Source organism: Palaemon carinicauda, chromosome 44 (assembly GCF_036898095.1).
Source record: "Palaemon carinicauda isolate YSFRI2023 chromosome 44, ASM3689809v2, whole genome shotgun sequence".
Taxonomy (NCBI): domain Eukaryota; kingdom Metazoa; phylum Arthropoda; class Malacostraca; order Decapoda; family Palaemonidae; genus Palaemon; species Palaemon carinicauda.
In genome coordinates, this window is record NC_090768.1 from 50,151,465 (window position 1) to 50,166,560 (window position 15,096).

Below are 15,096 nucleotides of genomic sequence, written 5' to 3' on the forward strand. Positions count from 1 at the left end.
TTTTCGCCAATGTTTGTGTATTTGCTTGTGAACAGCTTCCTGGCCATGATTTTTATCATGGAGTAATGAAACTTTCAGGGATTAACTGTTATGCAAAGAGCTGGAAATTATTAGATTTTAGAAGGTCAAGGTCACGGTCATCCAAGTTCAAGGTCAAGCAAAACGTCCAATTCACGTAATCAGTCATAAGTTTGGACATCGTTGCCACAGAGACTTCAAACTTGGTTCATATTTGAGTGCGTGAAAATCCAAGCCAATTAATACATGTTAAGGTCAAATGTCAAGGTCAAGGTCGAGCAAAAGGTCGAGAAATAAGCTGCCGCGGCGGAGGTCTGCGCTCTAATGAGTTGCCCTTTTAGTTTGGGTCGTGACGATGATTTAGTCCCTGTGGCAAAGTTGAAGATTCATTTAATACATTTCTATGTTTTTTTTTTCTTCTGGTTCTCTTGTTTTATCTTTTATTTAAAAAGTGTGAGATTCGTTGTAATTGAGTTATTTATAATCTGGTGTTTAGAATTTCATATACACACACGCGCAAACATACACACACACACACATACCGATATATATATATATATATATATATATATATATATATATATATATATATATATATATATATATATATATATATATATATATATGTGTGTGTGTGTGTGTGTGTGTGTGTGTGTATGTGTGTGTGTATATATATATATATATATATATATATATATATATATATATATATATATATATATATATATATATATATATATATATATATATATATAAACAGTGTCTCCTTTTGTGCCGCTGTTTCAACATGATTACGTTTTAATAGCGATATTTCTCATCATTGTCAACTGCTGACATCTGATCTTTTTAAGACAAAAAAACATAATGAAAGATATACATTACTTGATCAACCTTAATTAAATACGTTCGTATCCCTTTATGCTTAAATAATTCATCAAACATCGTTTTCCTAATTCTCTTAAAACAATTAATTAAATTATTTCACGTTCTCATTACCAACGTCAGATCTGGGTGTGGCATACGAAAGCCGAGAAACCTCAGCCCGCCGATCGGGACATCCTTCGGTCTTTGTACGATGGTACGAACCTTCGCGTCCTTCAAGAGCAGCTGCACATCAAGTCCCTCCAGCAGGAGGATAGAGAGATGGAGAGGCCCTACCACACCACCAGCTATGATCTCCTCAGTAGCAATGAGACTGACGCTGAAGAAGACGATTCTCTTCTAGAGGGATTCTCAGAATTTACTCCTGAGTACGAGAACTGATTTAACTTTATATGATGTTAGAATTTGTATCTATTCTTTGATAGGTTTAATTCGTTTTTTTTTTTTTTTTTTTTTTTTTTTTTTTTGTCGTTTTTTTGTAAATATCGAGAGTTGTCTTTTAAAATGTAATGTGTGGATGGTGCTGTACAATGTTTTCTTATTGAATTCATATTGTTATTAGTGTTGTTTTAATTGTTATTATCACAAGCCAAAATGGAACCAGAGTTGGAAAAGCAGAATGCTATATTATTATTATTATTATTATTATTATTATTATTATTATTATTATTATTATTATTATTATTATTAGCTAGGCTACAACTCAAGTTTGAGAAACATCAGGCGAAAATATTGTAACATCTTAATTTGACTTCTGAGGAAGAAGGAATAGGCTGAAATAATATTTCCTTCAACTGATACATCATTCAATTTATAAAAAATACTATTTTCATAAAATAAACAATACATTGTTTTAAGAGTACGTTGAATTCCGTAAAATGTAAACTACAAAGCCAAAATGTTCAATGTTCAGTGATAAGGTTTTCTTAGGCATTGTCCTGCAATCACATTGACACGGTACCTTGTCTCTGCCATTCATGAGCGGTCTTTAAAGCCTTTAGGAAGTTGGTCTAATGCCCGATATTGTACTTCACACGGCGCACTGTAGGCTTTAAAGGGTCCTTGCATCGTTGAGAATCTCATTATGATATTAATTTATTTAAGGTACAGGTGATATAAACTTAATAACAATAATAAGAATAAGCTTAAAGAAGCTTTGCGCTTATCTATAAAGAGTGAGCAATAAGAAACCAGGACCAGGAACCAGGAACCAGGAACCAGGTCGTCCCTCCTGGCCCTTGTTTTCTGCTATATCTTTGTTCCTGTTTTGTTCATCCACACTTGTTCAACTCCTCAACTGTTTTCTGGAAAAAAAAGAGAGTGTGTACGTGTTAAGTAAAATTAATTAAAAATCTAGCCAGGATAAAAAAGAATGACTATAAAACAAGCATTAAGATTGCTTTATAATAATTATGTGTATATATATATATATATATATATATATATATATATATATATATATATATATATATATATATATATATATATATATATATATATATATATATATGTGTGTGTGTGTGTGTGTGTGTGTGTATTGAGTTTTGAAATCAAGCACAATGCTTCTTTAGCTTAAGTTTTAATTATAAATGCGAATTATTCTCTTCTTAAATATGCGTCTGGGAATGACTGAAACTATTTTCTTATTCTTTATATATATATATATATATATATATATATATATATATATATATATATATATATATATATATATATATATATAGACATATACTGTATATGTGTGTGTGTGGGGGGGGAATAAATGTATTTCTGCTGTTATCCTGAAAACGATCTGCAGGAAGCTGTCTTCGATTTTCGGACGCCGCTGAGTCGTTGTCTATTAATTTTATACACACACACATACGCACACACACACACACACACACACACACACACACACACACACACACGTAAATTATTGATTAGCATATGTTTTATTCTCGCCCTCTTTTAAATGCAACTTTTGTACTACCGTAAGAACTGAATTGGCCTTTCTTGGTCTGCTATTTCAAATGCAATATGAGTTTTTCCTATGGATTACACACACATGGTGTACATAACATAAATACATACATACATACATACATACATACATACATACATACATACATACATACATACATATATACATACATACGCCACTAGCAAGCAGGTGTTAACACGAAGCATTTACGAATGCAATCCACAAAAATTCTGACGGTAAAATTCGCCCCACTCCTCACCGATGTCCGGTGGTGTTCGGTTAAGTTTACTTTGCGTATATCTAATGCCTTTATGCTATGCTGGATTTTACGCAGAAAAATAAGAGATTTATACGCATTGGTTAGCCTGAAGCTGCCATGGGGTCGGGGGGGGAGGCGCTGAATTTCAGAGCAATTATCCCCTAAAGAGTCTTGTCTGTTAAGGCTGACCTACGTAACATGGTAAGTACACTAAGTATCAGAACGACGAATTGCTATTATTATTATTATTATTATTATTATTATTATTATTATTATTATTATTATTACGTGCTAAGCTACAACCCTGGTTGGAAAAGCAGATTGCTATAAACCTTGGGGCTCCAACAAGAAAAATAGCCCAGTGAGGAAAGGGAACAATGAATGGCTGCTATTATTATTATTATTATTATTATTATTATTATTATTATTATTATTATTATTATTATTATTATTATTATTTCTACTACTACTACTACTTGCTAAGCTACAACCCTAGTTGGAAAAGCAGAATGCTATAAACCTAAGGGCTCCAACAAGAAAAATACCTCAGTGAAGAAAGGGAACAAGGAATGGTTGTTATTATTATTATTATTATTATTATTATTATTATTATTATTATTATTATTTTTATTATTATTATTATTATTACTTGCGAAGCTACAACACTAGTTGGAAAAGCATGATAATATAAGCCCAGGGGCCCCAACAAGGAAAATAGCCCAGTGAGGAAAGAAACAAGGGAAAATAAAATATTTTAACAACAGTAACTTAAAATAAATATTTCCTATATAAACTATAAAAACTTCAACAAAACAAGAGGAAGAAAAATTAGATAGAATAGTGTGTCTGAGCGCACCCTCAAGCAAGAGAACTCTAACCCAAGACAATGGAAGACCATGGTACAGAGACTATGGCACAACCCAAAATTAGAGAACAATGGTTTGGTTTTGGAGTGTCCTCCTAGAAGAGCTGCTGACCAAAGCTAAAGAGTCTCTTCTACTCTTACCAAGAGGAAAGTAGCTACTAATTACAGTGCAATAGCTAACCCCTTGGGTGAAGTGATAATAATAATAATAATAATAATAATAATAATAATAATAATAATAATAATAATAATAATAATAATAGTCCTTCTCCTAGAAGAGCTGCTGACCAAAGCTAAAGAGTCTCTTCTCCTCTTACCAAGAGGAAAGTAGCTACTTATTACAGTGCAATAGCTAACCCCTTGGGTGAAGTAATAATAATAATAATAATAATAATAATAATAATAATAATAATAATAATAATAATAATAATAATAATAATAATAAATTAAAGTCTATTTTTTCGAAGTAACATAAATAGAGATAAATTACTTTTATGTTTATTTAACAAATAGTTTTCCACCTCTTAGGGTAGGTAATTGTCGTATCAACCCCACAAGGTTTGTTTTTAGGGTTGCCATCTGTACGACAGTTATCGTAATGTACGATACATACCTTAGGTATATACATATATGTGTGTGTGTTTAATTAAACAATTATACTAAAATATTTTTAAATAAGTCAATCATGTAACTCCATAATAATTATATTGAAACTGTACGATAATTCTGGTTCAAAAACGACAATCTGGCAACTCGGTTTGTTTTGGTTATCCAAAGAGGCCGCAAAATTGCCGATCAAGATTGATCTCGTTAATCCCATGAAAAAATTTATATAAAGCATAAATTTAAAATGGGGTTACGTAAAATAGACGGAGACGGTGATGGCTCTTTCATGTACACAAATACAAGTATACCAGATGAAATTCAAGTAATTTTATTAAGGGACAACAACGGATTTTCTGTCAAGGTACGTTGTCATGCAATGGGTTCAAAGGCTACCTTATTAACGAAAGATATTTTGGTATATTTTTAACATTTATTTCTTAAGATTCGTATGTGAAAAGTTTATTTGGAAACTCAAATGGTTTCAGTATTCAAAGAAGTCGAACACTGTATCATGTCATGGCCTAAGAACTATTGTGTGCTAAATATATACCCTAACACCGGCGCTACTAAACATTTAAATCATGACTTCAAATTTAATTTAGGGGTATATGTATGATAGCGGCCCCCTTTGTATGTATAACTATGGCTAACTTAGAATACGACAGTGTAAGGGGGGTTGCAGGGGCCGTTATACCCCTCCCCCGATAGGTAAGTAGGTAAGGAAACGGTTTGTAGGTTAGGTTAGGGGGAAAGTATGGAGCCTTTGTATTTCAGCGGCCATTTCCTCACACGTTTATTAAAAATAGACATCAACTAACCTGAACTTTCCCCCCTAACCTAACCTACAAGCCGTGTCCTTACCTACTTACTTAATGTGGGGGACTAACACCCCCCTTACACTACCGTATTCTAAGTTTAACATAATATTAAATACAGGTGGCCGCTATCATACATACATCCTGAAAGTAAAAGTTAGTTGATGTCCAATTTTGGTTAATCAATGCGCGAGGAACTGGCCGCTGATATACAAAGGCTCCTTAATTTCCCCTAAGACTCCTTTTCACTACTTGTCATACATTGCACTTGGAACCCCTGTATGATCTCGGTTTTAATGTCCATACATTGATACTAAAATTAGCATAGGATCTTATCTGCCTCTTATGCAGTATTGGTATATGTTAGGCATAATATGAGGTTGCAGAAGTTAACCATTACCTCGTCATGAGTGTGACAGAAACATGATATTTCTGTGCAGTAGTCATAACAATGCTAGCCATAAGGTATTCCACTGGATATCTTCAGTATCTTGAATTTCCTTTATGAAAGTGAAAGGTTTGTAGGTTTCATTCCGCAGGATATCTTCAGTATCTTGAATTTCCTTTATGAAAGTGAAAGGTTTGTAGGTTTCATTCCACAGGATATATCCAATATCTTGAATTTCCTTTATGAAAGTGAAAGGTTTGTAGGTTTCATTCCACAGGATATCTCCAATATCTTGAATTTCCTTTATGAAAGTGAAAGGTTTGTAGGTTTCGTTCCACAGGATATCTCCAATATCTTGAATTTCCTTTATGGAAGTGAAAGGTTTGTAGGTTTCGTTCCACCGGATATCTTCGGTATCTTGAATTTCCTTTATGGAAGTGAAAGGTTTGTAGGTTTCGTTCCACAGGATATCTTCGGTATCTTGAATTTCCTTTATGAAAGTGAAAGGTTTGTAGGTTTTATCATAGTTACAGATGGGAAAAGCTTTTCCACGAAAAAACAGGTGTTTCGTATAGAAAAATGCCTGTTTTCTTTGAAAATTACACTTATTTTCACTGCAAATCTAAACTTAATTATCTAATAAATAATAATCAATGAGGTTAGCGTGTGCAGCTCAGCATGTACGGCTTGCCAGTACATAGGAGCTTGATGTTTTTTTCTTTTTCCGCAAGCGAAGCGAGCACACGGCCAAGAAAAAACTATTAGATTTCTTACGGGTTTTTGGTTTATTTACTGATGCAATGAAGGTAAAATTCAGTGAAAGCGCAATATTTATGATAGGAAGAAGTTATTTCTGTTCAAAATGACGTTATGATTTTACCGGTCTGTATTCTCCAGAACAAATATTTTTATAACATATTGTACTTATGTAGATACTGAATACAAACATGAAGTCTTCATCTAATTTTCTTTTTATCACCTTTGTCTCTGTCCTCGTAATCAAAGGAAAAAAATGTCTTGTAGATAGTCGAGGTAAAGGTATTTCTCACCACTGTATATAATAACTTAACCCTTTTACCCCCAAAGGACATACTGGTACGTTTCACAAAAGCCATCCCTTTACCCCCATGAACGTACCGGTACGTCCTTGCAAAAAAATGCTATACAAAATGTTTTTTTCATATTTTTGATAATTTTTTGAGAAAATTCAGGCATTTTCCAGGAGAATGAGACCAACCTGACCTCTCTATGACAAAAATTAAGGCTGTTAGAGCAATTTAAAAAAAAATATACTGCAAAATGTGCTAGGAAAAAAATAACCCCTTGGGGATTAAGGGTTGGAAATTTCCAAAAACCCCGGGGGTAAAAGGGCTAATATAATAAAGACTTGAGCTTTGTATATTCAAAAGAAATGCAGTGTGCGTTAGAATATTGCCTGATTAAGAGTTTTTAACAATACACGTCACCATATAAATGGAATTTCAAACGGAAAAACTCGAGCTATTGTCTCAAAAGATACCGAAAATGGATAATTAGGTAGCCACTCAACTTATCAGATGTACACGAGGTCTGGCCTTGTGATAAGTAAGAAATTCCTACCTGTATATTTTAGCCTACCCGTGAACGATTTCAAGATAGTGTATCTCAGAGCCAGCAGTAATTCCACACTGTATTTTACTTTTATCCTTCAATTTAACCCTTTTACCCCCAGTTATTTGGAACTTTCCAACCCTTAACCCCCAGGCATTTTTTTTTAAGCATATTTTGCAATATATATTGTTTAAATTGCTCTAACAGCCTTAATTTTTGTCATAGAGAGGTCAGGTTGGTCTCATTCTTTTGGAAAATGCCTGAAGTTTCTCATAAAGTTATCAAAAATATGCAAAAAGAAATGTAAATAGCAGTTTTTTGCAAGGACGTACTAGTACATCCATGGGGGTAAAGGGGTGAGTTTTGTGAAACGTACCAGTACGTCCATTGGGGGTAAAAGGGTTAAGAGACACATTAATAAAAAAATCATATGAAAAAGTGGCTTTGGAAGAAGTGTAATAAGTATTGAGGTATTAGTATATACGGTATTTTGTTAGGCAATATGATTAGTCTTGTGGTTGGTTTAATGTTCTGTTTCATTTCTCTTCACATTATTTTCAGTTTATCACTGGTCTTATGTACTTTCAGCTGGGAACAGATAGTGAACCAGTGAAAAAGTGGTGTAAGAACCTTCAGAAGAGTCCTGACGAATATATGACTTTAATACACAAAGCCGTTGAATCGTGTTCTGTAACCTATAGTGACGCCGACGAAACAAACAAGAATAAAGATGTCTTTGAAATTCAAGAAGACTCCCTTGTATGGAAACAGTTTTTTCCTGATAAAAATGTTTTTGGAAGAAGAGGAAAGTTTGCATTAGAAAAGGTAATGTAAAAGTGTCAATTCAATTCCATATGAGTGAAATAATAATTTTCTCCACAAAATGTAGATGTTGAGTTATATTGTAATGTTAATTGAATTCTAGAATTTGAATCATGCACAGAAGCCAATGCATTTGGGGCATTCAGTTATTAGTTTCTTTTTATAGTTAGAGGGTTAAAACAAAACTAAGAATAGACACTATATTTTATATTGATTGTATTCTAAAAATTTTTTATGAAATAGAGACCTATGCCTTTAATTCTTGTGTTGTAAAAGAAATATAAAGTTGTGTGGACTGGCCCATTGCTTTCAAACAGAATCCGGTCAGTAATTTAGTTGTTCCATAACCAAAATACAAACCACGCTATTTACATAGGGTTTACTTTCGGTGTAGCTGAAAATGACGAGCCAATAGATTTTTAACGAGGGTTAACTACCCGCGCTAGTTAGCAAGGGGGTAGGGGAAGGGGTAGCTTGCTACCCCTCCCCCCCACACACCGGTGAATTGTCTCACTTCACTTTTGGCTCGGACGATGTGCAGACGTGTTTGTCTTTTTTCCTCGCTTTAGACAGCCTTAATCTGTTTTTCTTTTTCTCAGACTTTGCGTGTTTGGAAGTTGGCCTCGCCCTTCATCGCAGTTATGCCAAATGCCCTGGACTCTCCGGCCGCCCCTGTGGTACCTTCATGTCGGCGGTCGAGACGGATCCTCTCACCCTTTGCCCGCAGTGTCGAGGTCAACGGTGTGCTAGAGACTTAACTTGTAGTGAGTGCAGGGAGTGGTCTACCTCCCAGTGGGAGAGGTTTGGCCGGCGGCGTAAGAAGAAGTCCAAGAGAGACCTTTCTCCTTCAAGAGTTGCCTTGAAAGAGGAAGGCTCCAAGGACTCTTCTTCCGCCGCCCAAACCTCCTCCGAAGCTCCCACTCGGCCGGCCTCTCGTGAGAGACCGGCGAGTGGTAGCGTAGACCATTGTTCTGTTTCTCGATCTCGGGGTGCGGGAGAGGGCGTTGCCTCCCATAGCGGGGCGGCTCCCCCCCCCATCCTCCGGGGGAGGATTTTGATTCTAATTATCATGACCTTGCTGTGTCTAATGATGATCTCTTTCAGCTCTGGGCTTCCTTGGGGCTTAAGGGCTTGCCCTCCAAGGAAGCCCTGTTTGACCTTATCCAGTTGGGGGCTGCTGTCAAACAATCGCCGGTGATAGCAGAGGTAGACCCTCTGTCTATTGTCAACGTGGTTGTGGCAGAGGCTTCCGATGGGTCTGGTCAAACCTCTGCTGCTGCTGCTGCTGCTGTTGCGGACGTTGCTGTAGGCTCTGCTCCCCCTTCCGAACATCCTTCGAAGGGGAAGTTGAGTCCCACGGTCTCTCCTGCGGGTGTGCCTCCTCCTCGGGGGAGCGCACTGACAGAGACTCCTCTTTGGAGGACCGACGATGTGGATGATCTTCCTCGAGGCCGCCTTCGCCGTAAGGCTCGTCGTCCTCTTCGCCGCAGGGGCCTCCCGTCTCCCTATAAGGGAGTCAAGAGGCGCCTCTTCGAGTCGACTCCGCCGCCTTCCTCTGCAGGATTCTCCTCGTTGGGAGCAGACCGTAGCAGCCACGTCCTTGGACCCCTCCGCAGATCGCTCGTGATCTCCTACGCCTACCAGACCTTCCACTTCCGGCGCAGATGCGCAGCAGGCGCCTTCTCACCCCGTCACCCGACGGGAACCGGTCCCTTCGGGGCAAAGGGATGTCTCCCACGGTGTGGGTACTTCCCTTGCGCGTCAGGGTTCCCCTGCGCGTTCGCGCGCAGTAGTGCACAAACGCTCTCCTGAGTCGCAGCCCCAGCGCTCTCCTGCTCGTCAACGCTCGCCTGCTCGCCAGCGCTCTCCTGATAGTTAGCTCTCCCCTGCTCGCCAGCGCTCCCCTGTTAGCAGTCAGCGCCCTTCTGTTCCTGCTGCACGCCATCGGTCTCCTGAGCGCGCATGATCTCCTGCTCGTCAGCGCACTTTGTTCCTGATGCGCGCCATCGGTCTCCTGAGCGCGCATGATCTCCTGCTCGTCAGCGCACCTTGTTCCTGATGCGCGCCAACGCTCGCCCACGCGCCCTAGATCTTCGGATCTGGACGCAGGCAAGGACCTTACTCCTCCGCCTCGCCCCTGTGCGCCCATCTTCGCCTGCACAACAGCGCGCACGCTCCCCGGTTCGCACTTCAAGAGTTCCTGCGCGCCCACGAGCCTTCATCTCCTGAGCCCGTCCGCGAGCGTTCGCCCTTGCGCGTTTCCTCGCCACTTGATCCTGCGCCCCAGCTGTCTTCGCGTCGACACCCTCCTGCGCGCCAACGTTCTCCTGAGCGCCCGCGCGATCCATCGCCTGTGCGCAAGCGCTCGCCAATGCGCCAGCGCGCCCATGAATTGGATCGCCATAGGTCCCCGACGCGCACACTTGCCAAATCGCCTGTGCGCGGTTGATCGCCTGCGCGTACTACTTGCCATCGTTCTCCAACGCGCCATCACGCACCAACGCACCATCGCTCGCCCACGCGCCATAGATCTCCAGGGCGCCGTCGATCTCCTGCGCTTCACCATTCGCCTGACCAACACCGATCTCCTTTACCCTCGCGCGCTTATTCACCTGCGCGCCCGCGCGCGTTTATCCCCGCGCGGCCGCGCTCCAGCAGCCACCCGTGCGCGATTCCTTGAATGCTCCATTCCATCGCGCGAGCCCCAGCGCGACCCCCGTTCTCGCCTGGTTCCGCAGCTCGTGCCTGCGACAGGGACGCGTACTTCCAGATCGCCATCTGGATCGCCACCGCGAAAGCGCAGGTCTCTCACCCAGGACCAGGAAGAGTCGTCGGAGAGGTCTAGGCAACATTCTTTCCTTTCTTCTTTACAGGTAGGCCCCGTTGCGTCCTCTCCGAAAGATCAAGCGATCCCCTTCCTTCCAGCGGGGATTACGGACACTGCGTCCGTCACCCGTCAGTCTTGGTTTGGTCACCTGATGAAAGCGGTGGTGCAGGCTGTGAAGCCAGCCCTCGCTGATCTGGGACTCAAGCCAAGGACAGACTCGCCCCGCTGAAGAGAAGGAGAGGAGTGGACTTCTCCCAGGAAGAAGTTGGCTCCTAAGAGGTCCGCCAGGAAGGCTCCATCCCCTTCGCGGTCATTTTCTCCTTCTCCTGTGGACGAAGCTTTTCCGTCCTCAGGAGAGTCCAGCGAGGCGAGGGCCTCTCCCACGGCACCAATGGGAGAAACCCCACCTCGAGGAAGAGAAACGTCTCGCGTGGAAGGTTCCTTCCAGACCTCTTTGCTGGAGTCCTGTATCCCGCCCAGTAGGGAACCCAAGGACTCAAAAGACAATTCCTAAGTCGTCTTCGCGGATTCTTCCATAGCCAACCAGACCCCGGAAGAACGTCCACGTATCTCCCCAAGAAGAGCCTCTGGGGACGGGAGACTTAGCTGCCAGTCCACAGGGAGGAGAGCAGCATGAGTCTGAGCATGCCTTCTGGCAGGTCTTAAATCTGATGAGGCAACTCAACAGGTTCAAGGACCCGGAGATCGCCCCTCCCGAAGGCAAGGATACGGTCCTAGACCAAGTCTATGGTACCCAGAAAGTCCAAGGGCCAGCGCGGCTTTGCCTTGGTCCCAGGGGGTGAAGAGTGCCAGAGACAAGGTCGAAGCTCGGCTCTCGGATCTCGCCTCCTCCAGCAGTTCCTCTGCCGGGAACAGACTCCTCCCACCTCCTCGTTTACAGCAGAGGATGTATTTTGAGATCATGGGGGAGTCCAGCCTAGCTCTTCCCCTCCACCACTCGGTGGAAGAGCTCACAAGGGGAACTCCGCTTGAGAAGCTCTTCTCCCGGCAGGTGACATTCTCGGCTTCGGAGATCCTGAGCCAGGAGAAGGTCGCGAAGTGTGCCATGCAGGCCACTTCGTGGCTGGACGTCTGGCTAGGTTCTCTGGGCATCCTATTGCGCTCCGAGGACTTGTCTAAGGAGAGCATTAGGAAGGTCCTGGAGACCTTCCTCCTCTCGGGCACTCGCTCCATCGAGTTCCTGGCCCACCAGGTTACCAACCTGTGGGCCAACTCGATCTTGAAGCGTCGTGATGCGGTGACCGAGAAGTTCTTGAAGCGTCGTGATGCGGTGACCGAGAAGTTCCATCCGAAGGTCCCCGCCGTGGATGTCTGCAGGCTCAGACACTCCTCCATCCTTGGAGGAAGCTTGTTTGAGCCCAAGGACGTGGAACGCACAGCTGAGAGGTGGAGGAAGTTGAACCAGGATTCGCTCCTCCAAAGGGCCCTCACATCTCGGCCCTACAAGCCTCCAGCTCCGCAACAACATCAACAGCAGCCTCGCAGGACACCGGAGCAGGCTCCGGCAGCTAAGACGAAGGTGTCTAAGCCTCAGCCCTTTCCTGTCAAGGACAAGAGGGGTGGTAAGTCCTCCAGGGGAGGCAAAACTCCTAGAGGGAGCGGCCGTGGCCGTAAACGCTAGGAGTGGCAGTCCCCCCGCGTGTCCACCTGTGGGGGGATGCCTACAAAGTTGCGTGCACAGGTGGCAGCAACATGGGGCCAATTCTTGGACGGTCTCTATGATCGGCCAAGGTTATCGCGTCCCATTCACAACATCTCAACCTCCCCTGATAGCGAACCCAGTGTCGTTGAGCTCCTATGCCATGGGATCGGCAAAGGGGCTGGACCTTCGGGCGGAAGTCGAGACCATGCTCAAGAAGGATGCTCTCCAAGAGGTCGTCGACGGCTCCCCAGGCTTCTTCAGTCGACTCTTTCTTGTAAGGAAGGCATCTGGAGGCTGGAGACCCGTCATCGATCTCTCAGCTCTGAACAAGTTTGTCAAGCAAACTTTGTTCAGCATGGAGACAGCGGACACGGTCAGACTTGCAGTGAGACCACAAGACTTCATGTGCACACTGGACCTGAAGGACGCGTACTTCCAGATCCCAATCCATCCGTCTTCCAGGAAGTACTTGAGATTCAGCCTAGACAGCAAGACCTACCAGTTCAAGGTACTGTGTTTCGGTCTCTCCACAGCACCTCAGGTGTTCACCAGAGTGTTCACCCTGATTTCGTCATGGGCGCACAGGAACGGCATCCGTCTCCTCCGATATCTGGATGACTGGCTGATCCTGGCAGACTCAGAGTCGACCCTTCTTCGACACCGAGACAGGCTTCTGGGACTTTGCCAAGATCTGGGGATCATGGTAAATCTTTAGAAGTCCTCTCTGCAGCCGTCCCAGCGACTGGTTTATCTAGGCATGTTATTAGACACCAATCTCCACAAAGCCTTTCCATCAGACGACAGGATAGCAGGGCTGAGAAGGGTGGCAGAACCCTTCCTCAGGCGGGAAGAGCTTCCAGGCCAATCATGGTTACGTCTTTTAGGTCACCTAGCCTCCCTGGCCCATCTGGTCCCGAACGGCCGTCTCAGGATGAGATCCCTGCAATGGCGGCTCAAGTCCAGGTGGAGTCAGGGCTCCGATTCCCCGGACTCTCTGGTCCCTATAGGACCCACGGAACAGGCGAACCTGCGGTGGTGGCTGATCGACGGAAACCTACGAAAGGGAGTGGATCTTCTCGTCCTTCCCCCCGGATTTGACGCTGTTTTCGGACGCGTCAAAAAAGGGTGGGGGCCCACATTCTCATCCAGAGGGTCTCAGGCCTTTGGTCAGAATCAGAAAAGTACCTACACATCAACCTGCTAGAAATGAAGGCCGTGTATCTGGCTCTTCAACGGTTCCAACGGACCCTGGCGGGCCACTCCGTGGTGGTGATGAGCGACAACACCACAGTAGTGGCTTATATCAACAAGCAGGGAGGTACCTTTTCACAACAGCTATCCCATCTTGCAGTAGAGATTCTGAGGTGGTCCGAAGTCCACTCGATAACACTATCAGCTCGCTTCATTCCTGGCAAGAGGAATGTGCTCGCCGACAGTCTGAGCAGGGCACCTCAGATAGTGAATACAGAGTGGTCTTTGGATCCTCAGATAGCCAACAAAGTCCTGACTTTGTGGGGTTCCCCGACGGTGGACCTGTTCGCGACAGCCTTGAATTTCAAGCTACCTCTGTACTGCTCCCCAGTCCCGGACCCCAAGGCTCTCTGGCAAGATGCTTTCCAACAGCGGTGGGACAACATCGATGTGTACGCCTTCCCACCGTTCTGTCTGATGAGAAGGGTGCTCAACAGGACCAGACTATTGGTCAACGTGTCTATGACCCTGATAGCTCCGCTATGGCATCACGTGGAATGGTTCCCGGAACTTCCGAGAGAACTTCCCCCACGACACGAGCTACTCAGACAGCCACATTGCAACATCTTCCACAAAGCCGTAGCCTCGCTTCAGTTTCACGCCTGGAGACTATCCAGCGTATCCTCACGGAGAGAGGCTTTTCGCAACAGGTTGCGGAAAGAATGTCTCGTCACCTGCGAAAGTCCTCCGCGGGAGTCTACCAGGCGAAGTGGAGAGTCTTCTGTGGTTGGTGTCGTGGGAGGGGTATCTCTCCACTCGATGCCACTATTCCAGCAATAGCGGAGTTCCTTGTGTATTTGCGGGAAGAAATGCGCCTTTCGGTCTCGGCGGTGAAAGGCTATCGCTCAGCCTTAAGTCTGGCCTTTAGGCTGAAAGGAGTAGACATTTCTTCCTCGCTAGAACTCTCTTTACTCATACGTAGCTATGAGCTTACCTGCTCTCAGTCGGAAGTGAGACCTCCTCCATGGAACGTGGTTCGGGTTCCCAGGGCTCTGAAGAGACCTCCCTTCGAACCATTACGCCAGGCCTCTGATCGCCACCTGACTTGGAAGACGGCTTTCCTACTCGCGTTGGCCTCTGCCAAACGAGTTAGTGAACTTCATGGTCTCTCATACGACATCGCCCATTCAAGGGGATGGGGGGAGGT

General features: G+C 43.7%; 1 protein-coding gene and 1 pseudogene across 1 annotated transcript in view; both read left to right on the plus strand.

Annotated features, from left to right (window-relative positions):
- Positions 1-1,313, plus strand: part of LOC137634289 (galactosylgalactosylxylosylprotein 3-beta-glucuronosyltransferase S-like) — an 11,534-nt pseudogene extending 10,221 nt beyond the window's left edge.
- A 3,441-nt stretch (positions 1,314-4,754) lies between these two features.
- LOC137634332 (uncharacterized) overlaps positions 4,755-15,096 on the plus strand; it is a 33,912-nt gene continuing 23,570 nt past the window's right edge. Inside the window, exons 1-2 of the mRNA XM_068366717.1 lie at positions 4,755-4,954; positions 7,975-8,211. Of these exons, the coding sequence (XP_068222818.1) occupies positions 4,838-4,954; positions 7,975-8,211 (354 nt within the window). The 5' untranslated portion in view covers positions 4,755-4,837. The remainder of the gene's footprint in view (positions 4,955-7,974; positions 8,212-15,096) is intronic.